This window comes from Melanerpes formicivorus, unplaced genomic scaffold (genome assembly GCF_026170545.1).
Source record: "Melanerpes formicivorus ecotype bairdi unplaced genomic scaffold, bMelFor1.0.p_v2 SCAF_95, whole genome shotgun sequence".
Taxonomy (NCBI): Eukaryota; Metazoa; Chordata; class Aves; order Piciformes; family Picidae; genus Melanerpes; species Melanerpes formicivorus.
The window spans coordinates 1,470,981-1,483,199 of NW_027142447.1; the positions used below are offsets into that span (position 1 = coordinate 1,470,981).

The 12,219-nt window shown below is 45.6% G+C and overlaps 1 protein-coding gene across 2 annotated transcripts in view; it reads left to right on the forward strand.

Moving 5' to 3' along the window:
• The window catches only part of GSK3B (glycogen synthase kinase 3 beta), a 198,187-nt gene that overhangs the window by 160,061 nt on the left and 25,907 nt on the right, over positions 1 to 12,219 (forward strand). For both annotated transcript variants that reach the window (XM_068165938.1, XM_068165939.1), the window contains exon 8: positions 6,787 to 6,882. In XM_068165938.1, the coding sequence (XP_068022039.1) occupies positions 6,787 to 6,882 (96 nt within the window). The remainder of the gene's footprint in view (positions 1 to 6,786; positions 6,883 to 12,219) is intronic.

Sequence of the window (12,219 nt, forward strand, 5' to 3'; positions counted from 1 at the left end):
TGGTTTAGTTGATTAGGTGGTGTTGGATAATAGGTTGGACACTATGATCTTGAAGGTCTGGCCTATTCTATTCCATTCTATTCTATTCTCCCTCCCATTTCTCCAGGCCTATTGCACATTGCAAACAGCTCTAAAAAAATCCAGACCTTCAGCATCATGTTTGTGTGAACCAAAAGCAGTCCTCTGCTTTTAAACTTCCTTGTTCTTCACCTTCCTTTTTCTTTAAAGATGGTCTTTCCAGGTGTTCTCAATCTGTCTGGGGGAGAGAGATCTTTGACTGCTCATCTCTGACAAAATTGCATTCAATATGGGAGAAGAGTCTTGGAGCTCCATCTGAGGAAATAATTGATCCCAAGTATACTCTTCTTGAATGCTTTCACTAGTGCAGGGGAGAAATCATGAGCTACTCTTTTTCCAGAGGTTGATCTTGAATGGTGACTCTTCCTCTGTATTTTTAGCTCTTGCTAGCTATTCCAAATGTGAAGTTATCTCATTGCTGGGAATATCTCAAGTGGGTAACCCGATAGACTCATTAAAATTCATGCCCCTGCTGGCTGTCAAGGGCCATCTCCCTCAGATGTGTGCTCAGCTTCTGAAGCAGGCGCAGTGGCAGTGTGGGTTTCATCACTGGTTGTGTAAAGAAATTATGTACAAGTAAACACTGCACCTCAGAGCAGTCATACGGCACCATAGCTGATGGAGAGGTGAAAGCTCTACTTCCAGCAGCTCAGAGAGGTTGCAGGACTGCTGTGCCTCCTGTGAAAGCTTAGGATGTTGAGGGCATTCCTTAACCACCACCCCTGCAGTGCCCCAAGCCCACAGTTTCTGAAGCCTGCAGCACCCCAAAACCATCAAGGAAAAGCTAACTTCCTTGTGTGTGTGCCCCCAAAGTAAAACATCTTCAGCCACAGTTCCCATAAACAGTGGCCACTCTGTACTCCCTTGGCAAGAAGGGGATTTTGGAAGTGGGGTGGTTTTGTTTCATAAGAGGATAATTAACTTCCCAGAGGTTCTATTTAGTATCATAGTATCAGGCAGGGTTGGAAGGGACCACAAGGATCATCTAGTTCCAACCACCCCTGCCATGGGCAGGGACACCCCACACTAGATCAGGCTGCCCAGAGCCTCACCCAGCCTGGTCTCAAACACCTCCAGGGATGGGGCCTCAACCACCTCCCTGGACAACCCATTGCAGGGCTTCACCACTCTCATGGGGAAGAACTTCCTCCTCACCTCCAGCCTGAATCTCCCCACCTCCAGCTTCATTCCATTAGTCCCAAATAGTCCCAAGTTGCAAGAGGGGAGATTTCAGTTGGCTATTACAAGAAAGGGGTCTCAAACACTGGAATAGGCTTCCCAGGGATGTGTTTAGTACCTCCTCTCCACAAAAATGGGAGGAAAAGAAAATAATGGGGAAAAAAATGATCTCTGTCACAAGAAGGAAGCAGCAGTAATTGTCTGAGCAGCCCTGGGACAGGGGGAGGGTAGCATCTGCCAGTCTGCATGGTGCTATCAGAAATGCTGCAGTCTAGAGCATCATCAACTGACTTGTGAAAATTGCAGGGAGGGGTTTGTGTTTGTTTGGGTTTTTGGTTCCTAGGGGCCTGTGTGATTTATTTTTTCCCCTCTGCACCAAACCTAGCATTTGATGGTAATTTAGGAGAAGTAATAAAATCTTCTTCCCCTAATTGTTGAGGTGGGAGGGGGGGGAAAGGGGAAAAAAGTGTATGAAAAGACAAGCTCAGTAGTATCAGGAGCCCTATCTGTGTGTAACTTTCTGGTCTCTGACAGTTTTACTGAGCCAAATGCTAAGTATAGACTGCAATTATAATATATGGCTCATGCTTAAATGTCAAGGTACTATTTTGGGCTCAGTTTTTCAAATAAAATAAATTCAGTTGCAGTAGTTAATGGGGAGAGAGGAGCTGTCTCTTCCAGGGGAATAAGCAGAAAGAGAGAGTCTTTCATTTTATTGGATGTGGTCCTGTGCTGCATCTGACACAGGCTTCCTCTCCTCATCCCTGAGGGAATTCTCCTGATTTATTTTTTCTCTTTCCCTGATGTCATAGACTCAATGAGATTGGAAAAGACCTCAAAGATCAAGTCCAACCTATCACCCAAAAGCTCATGACTAACCAAACCATGGCACCAAGTGCCACATCCAATCCCCTCTTGAACACCTCCAGGGATGGTGACTCCACCACCTCCCTGGGCAGCACAATCCAATGGCCAATGACTCTGTCTGGGAAGAACTTTCTCCTCACCTCCAGCCTAAACCTCCCTTGGCACAGCTTGAGACTGTGTCCTCTTGTTCTGGTGCTGGTTGCCTGGGAGAAGAGACCAACCCCCTCCTGGCTACAACCTCCCTTCAGGTAGTTGTAGAGAGCAATAGACTCAAGTTAGGCTCAGGGGAGACCTTATTACTGTCTACAGCTACTAGAAGGGAGGTTGTAGCCAGGGGGGAGTTGGTCTCTTCTCCCAGGCAACCAGAACAAGAGGACACAGTCTCAAGCTGCACCAAGGGAAGTTTAGGCTGGAGGTGAGGAGAAAGTTCTTCCCAGAGAGAGTTGTTAGCCATTGGAATGTGGGAGGTGGTGGAGTCACCATCCCTGGAGGTGTTCAAGAGGGGATTGGACATGGCACTTGAAGCCATGGTCTAGTCATGAGGTCTGTGGTGACAGCTTGGACTTGATGATCTTTGAGGTCTCTTCCAATCTTGGTGATTCTGTGATGAGGTCTCCCCTGAGCCTCCTCTTCTCCAGGCTAAACAACCCCAGCTCCCTCAGCCTCTCCTCACAGGGCTGTGCTCAAGGCCTCTCCCCACCCTCATTGCCCTTCTCTGGACACGTTCAAGTGTCTCAATGTCCTTAAACTGAGGAGCCCAGAACTGGACGCAGTACTCACAGTCCCTGCAGATCACACCTTGGCTGTTCCTGTGCCTCATGTAATTCATCTTTTCAGTGCTTGCAGGCAGAGTAAAAAATAAAAAAGAAAGAATTGATGAGCAATTCTATTCCTGTCAGCAGTGACAGTGGCTTTCTTCCTCTTCCTGATGTGTAGCTGCTCTTGTGTTTGTGAATAGAAGAAATCTCTCTCTTTAGCTGGCTTTGATTTGATTTGACAAGAGAGTGTTCCTGAGCGAAAGTGTGTATAAAATGGGTACATTTATTGTATTTTTCTGTCACAAACCTCTTGAATGATTTCAAAACTGATCTCTGTTTACTGCTTTAAAATGCCTGCATCATGATTTTTTTTTTTAAATAGCCACTTGGCACACCTCAGCTTTCTGAAGAGGTGCAGATGTGTTTGGAGATGTATTAATTATGCCATCTGGTAAGCCATGCTTGCTGTTTCCTCAGACTTGCTCTGTGTCTTCTCAGGGAAGATCACTGTAGCCCTGCAACCATGGCTTTCCAGAGGTTTCTGCTTTAAACAATCACCTTCTCCTCTTCTACTTAGGTTAGAATAGAATTAACCAGGTTGGAAAAGACTTTCAAAATCATTTGAGTCCAACCTATCACCCAACACCATCTAATCAACTAAACCATGGCACCAAGTGCCTCATCCAGTCTCCTCTTAAACACCTCCAGGGATGGTGACTCCACCACCTCCCTGGGCAGCACATTCCAATGGCCAGTTACTCTTTCTGGGAAGAACTTTCTCCTCACCTCCAGCCTAATCTTCCCCTGGTGCAGCTTGAGACTGTGTCCTCGTGTTCTAGTGCTGGTTGCCTGGGAGAAGAGACCAACCCCCACCTGGCTACAACCTCCCTTCAGGTAGTTCTAGAGAGCAATAAGGTCTCCCCTGAGCCTCCTCTTCTCCAGGCTAAGCAATCCCAGCTCCCTCAGGCTCTCCTCATAGAGCTTGTGCTTGAGACCTCTCCCCAGCCTCACTGGCCTTCTCTGGACAGGTGGATGTTAGAGGCTGCTATGTAACTGAAAGATCAGGCCAAATGCTTCATGTTGCCTAGCCTGATTCCTCCTCAGTTCCCTCTTGTCTAAGTATTTGTGAGAGCTGAGGTGCTGCTGCTTAAATACCTCTGCTTGAGTTTAGGAGTTGTTTCATTCTCTCCTGTGGAGTTACAGCTTTATTTTTAGTGAAGCATATGAGTAGACCTTGTCCATTGGCCCTCCTGTGAAAATTGCCCTGGTCTGTCTCATCTGAATTCTCCCTGATGCTGTAGGAAGTCTTTAAATAAAACCACTCGAACTGCGTAGGCTCTGCTCTGAGCAGCCTTGGCAACTGAGCCATTTTGTTGGATTTTGGCTATTTATAAAACCAAATTTACTCTTTGCCTCTTCTTAGGAAGGCTATTAAAGGAATCTGTTGAGGAGGAGGGTAAAGAAGGTAAATATGCTATTTAAAAGCCCTCTTCAGCCCTCCCTAGTATAAAAACTTGCCCTTAGGGAGCAGGGGGGAGAGCAATGTAAGTTACCCATCATTTTTCAGGAAGTTGATTTAACTGATTGAAGAATCATAGAATCAGTCAGGGTTGGAAGGGACCACAAGGGTCATCTAGTTCCAACCCCCCTGCCATGGGCAGGGACACCCCACACTACATCAGCCTGGCCACAGCCTCATCCAGCTTGGGCTTAAACACCTCCAGGGACGGGGCCTCAACCACCTCCCTGGACAACCCATTCCAGGGCTTCACCACTCTCATGGTGAAGAACTTCCTCCTCACCTCCAGCCTGAATCTCCCCACCTCCAGCTTCATTCCATTCCCCCTAGTCCTATCACTACCTGAAGAAACTTCCAAGGTTTTGGAAATGGCTTCTGCCTGAATTGGCATAAAAATAACATTTGCAGGTGTAAAATCCCCTCAACTTTTAGAATCATAGAATCAGCAAGGTTGGAAAAGACCTCAACGATCATCAAATCCAACCTGTCACCCAAGACTTCATGACTACTAGATCTCAGCACCAGGTGCCACGTGCAATCCCCTCTTGAACACCTCTAGGGATGGTGACTCCACCACCTCCCTGGGCAGCACATTCCAATGGCTAACAACTCTCTCTGGGAAGAACTTTCTCCTCACCTCCAGTCTAAACTTCCCCTGGTGCAGCTTGAGACTGTGTCCTCTTGTTCTGGTGCTGGTTGCCTGGGAGAAGAGACCAACCCCCTCCTGGCTACAACCTCCCTTCAGGTAGTTGTACACAGCAATAAGGTCTCTCCTGAGCTTCCTCTTCTCCAGGCTAAGCAACCCCAGCTCCCTCAGCCTCTCCTCACAGGGCTGTGCTCAAGGCCTCTCCCCAGCCTCGTTGCCCTTCTCTGGACACGTTCAAGAGTCTCAATGTCCGTCTTAAATTGAGGAGCCCCAGAACTGGGCACAGAACTCAAGTTGAATTTGAAAGCTGTGAGAGCAGCACCCTCCTGACAGGGCTGACAGCTGGGTGATAAGTGCTTAGGGACAAGGCAGGTAAAAAAACAGCTGGGTAGGGCACATTCTTCTGTCAGTTCATCTTTCCATTGGAAGCTGAGCAAAAGGTCTGGAATCCTGCAAATACCTTCTTTCCTAGCACCTGAGCAAAATCAGTGCTTTCAGGCATGCACAGAGAAATCATCTCCCAGCTCTGAAGGTAACTCTTGGCTTTTGGAGTAGGTGGGATTGAAATCCTGGTTGAGGATGGGAAGGTAGGAGTTATGTGATCATTCGTTTTGTTCAACTTGTCAGTTAAATCTGTTGCCCAAGCAGCAGCCTTCTGAATGACTTGCTGAGTTTATTTCCACTGCTGCTGCTGTTTATTTAAAAGGTTGCTTTTTTTGGGTTGGTATCTTAGTTTGTGTCAGGCTGCTTGTATTTTAAACAGTAAAGAAGTACTAAGTTCCTTTCCCAATGATGCTTTCTCTGGTGCATAAAGTAATTAAACAACAATTAACTTGCTTCTCTGCCCCTTCACCTGAATCTTCAGAGTGCTTTTCACAGAGCTGCAGGGAAGGGAGCTCTGGAGATCATGTAGTCCAACTTCCCTGCTAGAGCAGGATCACCTAGAGTAAATCCACTCTTCTAACACAATTAAAATCATAGAATCAATAAGGTTGGAAAAGACCTCAGAGATCATCAACTCCAAGCTGTCACCCAACACCTCAGGACTAACTAAATCATGGCTTCAAGTGCCACATCCAGTGCCCTCTTGAACACCTTCAGGGACAATGACTCCACCACCTCCCTGGGCAGCACATTCCAATGGCAAATTACTCTTTCTGGGAAGGACTTTCTCCCCACCTCCAGCCTAAACTTCCCCTGGCACAGCTTGAGACTGTGTCCTCTTGTTCTGGTGCTGGTTGCCTGGGTGAAGAGACCAACCCCTACCTGGCTACAACCAGGTGAAACTGCAGCAGGTTGCCTGGGGAAGTTGTGAAGTCTTCTGTGGAGATGCTAAAAACATAGCCAGACATGGTCTTGGGCATCCTACTCCTGCTGTCTCAACTTCCATGGTTCAAACAGGACCAGAAGCTCCCAGGAGAAAAGGTCCAGGCTGAATGTTTCTGAAACAAAGCTGTTGTTTCCCCATGCCCAGAGGTATTTAAGAGCCATGTAGATGTAGTGCTTAGGGGTATGTTTTAGTCAAGGGTTTGTCCATGTCAGGTTAGTGATTAGCCTTGATGATCTTAAAGGCCTTTTCCAATCTAGGCACTTCTGTGATTCAACAGTACATTAACTTACTAGTCACAGGGATTGACTTCAGTTGTCTCAGTATGTGGTAGATTATGCTGTGCTTTTCATTACCATATGAATATGAAGCACAGTTAAGTAATTTGCCTTTTTTTCTCTTTCCTCTCTAGGTTCTGGGCACGCCCACAAGGGAGCAAATTAGAGAAATGAATCCAAACTATACTGAATTCAAATTCCCTCAGATTAAGGCACATCCTTGGACTAAGGTGAGTCTCTATATGAACTGCATAATAAAGACATGTGGGCTGAAAGTAAAAGGTCAAGAAGTTGAGTGGTTTGGTGGCTTTCATTCTAAACTGGGTGTGCCTTTAAGTAAGCTGGGGACCTGGTCTTAACTTTTGATGCAGATAAGAAGGTGGTTAATGCAGCAGTGCTCTGTGTAGTATCTATTGGTTGGGGGAGGTTTTGAGGTTGAGCAGCTTCAACAGGTGGGTCATTGGTTTTATTTTGTGGAGTTTTTTTACCAATGGTATGTGTGTTTATAGCAGACTGCAATGCATCTAAATCCCATCTTGCTACAAACTGATATGCACAGAAGTCCCTTACAAATGAGAGTTCTAGTGCTTCTTGTGACACTTTGGTATTGCTGTTAATCAACATGATGAGGGCTGACAGTCACTTTCTTTCCTAGCTCTCTTCCAGATGCTAAGACATTTGTACCCCTATAGGTGTGCTGTTGAAGGGGGTTCTTCTTTCTAGGAGTTACTTCTTAAGAATTCTTATCATCTAGCTTTCACAAGGAGACACCACTGCAGACAAGATTGTAACCTCTGTTAGCAATGAGGGAGCTGCTAGCACTGAAACAAACACATTGCCACACAAGTCAGCTGTATTCCACATAGCAAGAAAGGATGAGAAATGTCTGATGCAGTCAGTATATTCTCATCATATCTTAACAGCTCAGGATTCCTTCTGCTAAGAAAGCAGTGCATGTGTGTGGAAGGGTTGCATTCTAGCTGAGTGTCAGACGCTTTTGGACCAGATGCTCTGTTGTGGTAAAACCTCTGGATAAACTAATCAGCAGTTAAAGGTATCAAGCCATGCATCTGATAGGTACTTGCCAGGTCAGGTACTGCAAGCCACTCCTTCTGTGATAGATTCTCCAATGAGTCACACACCACTTTCATTTTCCCCACTAATCCATGCTTGCATTTGTGTATCAGTTTCTTTCTGTTGTAAGTGGCCTGCGACAGTATGAGAGGCCAGTAAATCCAGTGAGTCTTTTTGATACATTATGTTAACAGGGGGAAGTGTTAGAACAAGTTAAATTCCCAGGAGTGGGTGTCCAGTTCTGGGCTCCTCAGTACAAGGGAGATAGGGAACTACTGGGGAGAGTCCATTGGAGTGCCATGAATATGATGAGGGGACTGGAGCATCTCTCTTGCAAGGAGAAGCTGAGAAATCTGGGGCTCTGTAGCATGGAAAAGAGAAGACTGAGAGGGGATCTTTGCAATGGGTGGGAGTCAGGAGATGGGACTGGGCTCTCTTCAGTGATACCCCATAACAGGACAAGAGGCATCTGCATGCAAACCAGAACCCAGAGGGTTCCACCTGAACATAAGTGAAAGCTTTCCTTCAGTGGTGCTGGAGTGCTGGACCAAGGCATCCAGAGAGGTTGTGGAGTCTCCTTCCTGGAGACTTTCCCAATCTGCCTGGACACATTCCTGTGCAGCTTGCCCTAGGTGATCCTGCTTTAGCAGGTATTTCCAGAGGTCCCTTCCAACCCCTACCTACCCTGAGTGGTCTCTTTAGTTTTGAATTGCATCATGGAAAAGTTGCAAGAATAAGTGCAAGAGCTTTATAGCACTGCACATTAGGGTCCCATTTGAACTTGGCAGGTTGGACTCGATGATCTTTGAGGTCTCTTCCAACCTTAGTGATACTGTGATACTGAATTGCTGTCCTGAAGATAAGGGTTAAATTAATATGCAGTGGAGTAGGAGTGCAGAGATGTACTGTAGGACGTGGAGTTAAGCATCTGAGCCAGCTATGCAACTCCTCTTCTGCCTGAATAGTCTTAAGAATCATCTGTATGTACTTGATAGTCTGTTAGACCACAACTGAGACCTTTTGACAGATGGAAGCTTATAGTTTCATAGTTTCATTCAGGGTTGGAAGGGACCACAAGGATCATCTAGTTCCAACCCCCCTGCCATGGGCAGGGACACCCCACACTACATCAGCCTGGCCACAGCCTCAGCCAGCCTGGGCTTAAACACCCCCAGGGATGGGGCCTCGACCACCTCCCTGGACAACCCATTCCAGGGTTTCACCACTCTCATGGTGAAGAACCTCCTCCTCACATCCAGCCTGAATCTCCCCACCTCCAGCTTCATTCCATTCCCCCTAGTCCTATCACTACCTGAAAAGTTAGCTTCAAGAAAAGAAAACCAGAGACTTCCTTCTATTTATGTTTTATTGGTCTTCACAAATGAAACTAAGTCAATTACAAAGAGCTGAGAACAACTTGCCAGGAGATGAAATCTGTATTCTGCATGAGGGCACAATCAGTTTTGGAAAGCTGTGTTGGCAGCATAGATTGTTGTTGAGCATGCAACTCCTTCTGCCATCAGCTGGACATAGAATAATAGTGAAAGGAGGTTATCACAGCTGAGTTACATGACACTGGAGATGCATTTTTTTATTATTATACAAATGCTGAATTAACAGAATGGATTGTCTAGCATGGTGTTGATAATGATGGTTATCTTCTCAGTATATACCTTCCAAAGATCCTTTCAACCTTTGGAGCAAGTTGAGCCGTCCCAGATTTCAGTGGTAGTATTATGTAGTATTGGTCTTGCTTACCCAGTTGCATTGGTGTAACAGCACAGCAGTGAGCTTGTACATCCTCTTGGAGCTTCTGTAGCTTAGAATTGAAAAGCAGGGGAGAAAAAGCACTTTTGAACACTGGCCACTTAATAGTCTGCAGAAAAGGAATGACTGGAGAAGTGGAAGTGCAAATGGTTGTTGGGTTTGTTTTGTCTATAGAATCATAGTAAGGTTGGAAAAGACCTCAAAGATCATCAAGTCCAACCTATCACCCAACACCTCATGACTAACTAAACCATGGCTTCAAGTGCCACATCCAATCCCTTTTTGAACACCTCCAGGGATGGTGACTCCACCACCTCCCTGGGCAGCACATTCCAATGGCCAATCTCTCTTTCTGGGAAGCACTTCGTCCTAACATCCAGCTTAAAGCTCTCCTGGTGCAGCTTGAGACTGTGTCCTCTTGTTCTGGAAAGAAATCTCAAATTAGCAAGAATATTAATAGGTCAGGGGAGTCAAGCTAATGCCCTAAAAAAGTCTTTTCCTGTGCTGCAGCAATAATGTGCTTTTACAGTGCAAGCTGTCATCAGGCTGGGTTTTCAATCTATTGACAATTTGAGATTGAAATACTTCTTGAAATTTGAGCTGGAGTCTCTCATTATAAATGGAAGCCTCTCTCTCTTCTCTCCAGTGTAGTTCTGTGTTGCCTAAGCACGTGTGTGTGTGTGTTTTACACCAGTTACGTGCATGAGGCAGACAGTGATGGGAGTTCAGCGTGTCCCTGGCTAGCAAAAGAAAAGAGAATCTGAAGTTTCCAGGAACCTTTCAAACACTTCTTTCAAAATAGGACTTTTCTCCTCTCCTCCCTAGGCACCCCAGTCCCCAAAAGGGGCTCTTTGGCTCTCTTGGAAGGGATCTTCTTCAGACTAGCAGAGTGCTTTCTTTAGTAATGTAGCTGTTCTTTTCATCCAAACCTTCCATTGTTTTCACATAGTGTTGGATGTTTTGTATTCATGGGGGTGCAGTAGGGGACTGCTGCTCTGCCATGTCTGTGACTAAGTGGCATTAAGTTATAAGAGAAGCAAGGTTTTGCAGGGGTGGAGAATATCTTTTGAGTGACTGATACAGTGTGAAAAAAAATGCTAGGCTTTTTGATGCACAACCATGTCCTCAGGCTTATTTTGGGATGGGAAACCTGTCAATCTTTTCAACTGTATCGGCTGACTGAACAAAAGTTACTTCCCTTTCTGAAGGCTTTGCTGCTGTTCTTTTTAACTAAGCCAAAACTTTCCTTCTGTCTTTCAACCACCTCAACAACTTTGAGCCTTCCTGCTTCTTGGAACTGCAGTCTGATCTCTGCTACTAATCTTTAATTGTTTCTCTTCCAACTAAGCTTCATCCAGACTTCATAGCTGTGTGACTAGAAAGCCAAGAAGAAAATCTGAGATGCAAGTGCAAGATTGTATGTCACAGGGCTATTAAAGTTCAGCTCTGGCAATTAGCTTTCTCTGAAGCTTTCAACCCTTTTGGAGGGGGCCAAAGACAGTGAGGTGGCTGCGAAAAGGCTAAGCGCATGCTGGATGAGATTGTTAGACAGGCATTGCTTATCAGGGCCTCATTACAGCTGGCCTTTATCCTGGCATTGTTCAGATGCCACCTTCAGATCTCACCTCCTTTGGGTTATGAAAAACAAAGACAGTGCTGTAATTATTTCCAGAAATATGAAGAATGTCTGTCTATGACAGCCTGCCTTTCCACATGCACCCAGCTAGTCACAAACCTCATTTGACTATGATCATAGTAAATGTAATCTAATTATATGTGTTATATTAGGGCTTTTCTGCATGGGGCTGATGACTCATTTGGATTTTCTTCACCACCCAAGCATACTTCCATATGTTTGGATGTAATGGCAGTGTAGTGAATGGACTTACCTACTGAGCTACAAACATGCCATGGTTTGTGATGGCAGAACACCAGAATGGGTTATAGCAGCAAAGGCTGTTCAAGCAAATTGTAACCTTTACCTTGTCTCCATTGTCTAGCTGTGAAAGCAGCTTCCACTGCAGGCAGCTCTTTAAAATGGACAGTGCATCTCTTTGGTGTGTTTAGTGTCCTTTGTTTCTTCTTTCTGAAGATGCTTTCAAAACTGCTCATGCATGCGGGCGCTTTTTGAATATACAGTTGGTGAGATAAGTTTGAGTGTGCTCAAGAGAATGGCTTCATTCACCAGCCCCAAATCTATAGCTGGCTGGTGTCTGAATCATAATTTCCAAGTCAGTGTTGAGATGGAAAAAGACAGAACTCATTTGTTTAACGCGGGTGGAGGGGGGAGGAGAGAGAGAGATTGTCATGTCTAGCTTGGATTTGAGCATCTCTGGCCTTCTGCACTGTGAATGAATACACAAGGGGCCTCTCTCTGCAGCGCTTTGCCATCACAGTAAAACTGCAGCAGATTAGGGTAAGATCCCTCCCAACTTTGTAAGAACTTCCTTTTTCTTCCTTTTCTCCGCTATTTATACGGTTCTGAGTGCTCTTCTGTCTCTGTCTTCATGCCAAATTATTACAGCAGAGGAAGGCAGTGTCTAAGGTGAAGCTTCAGGCTCTAGGCGTCCCTTTTGGCACTTTTCCAAAGCAGTTGGCCACTCCTGGCTGCAGAAGTTGGGCAGAGCCACAATAAGTTGTGTTAGAGGCTAGTTTTAGATACTGACTTTCAGATCTGTATTTCTGCCTGTATTAAATCATTTCGGCTAATATTATAAAACACTTAA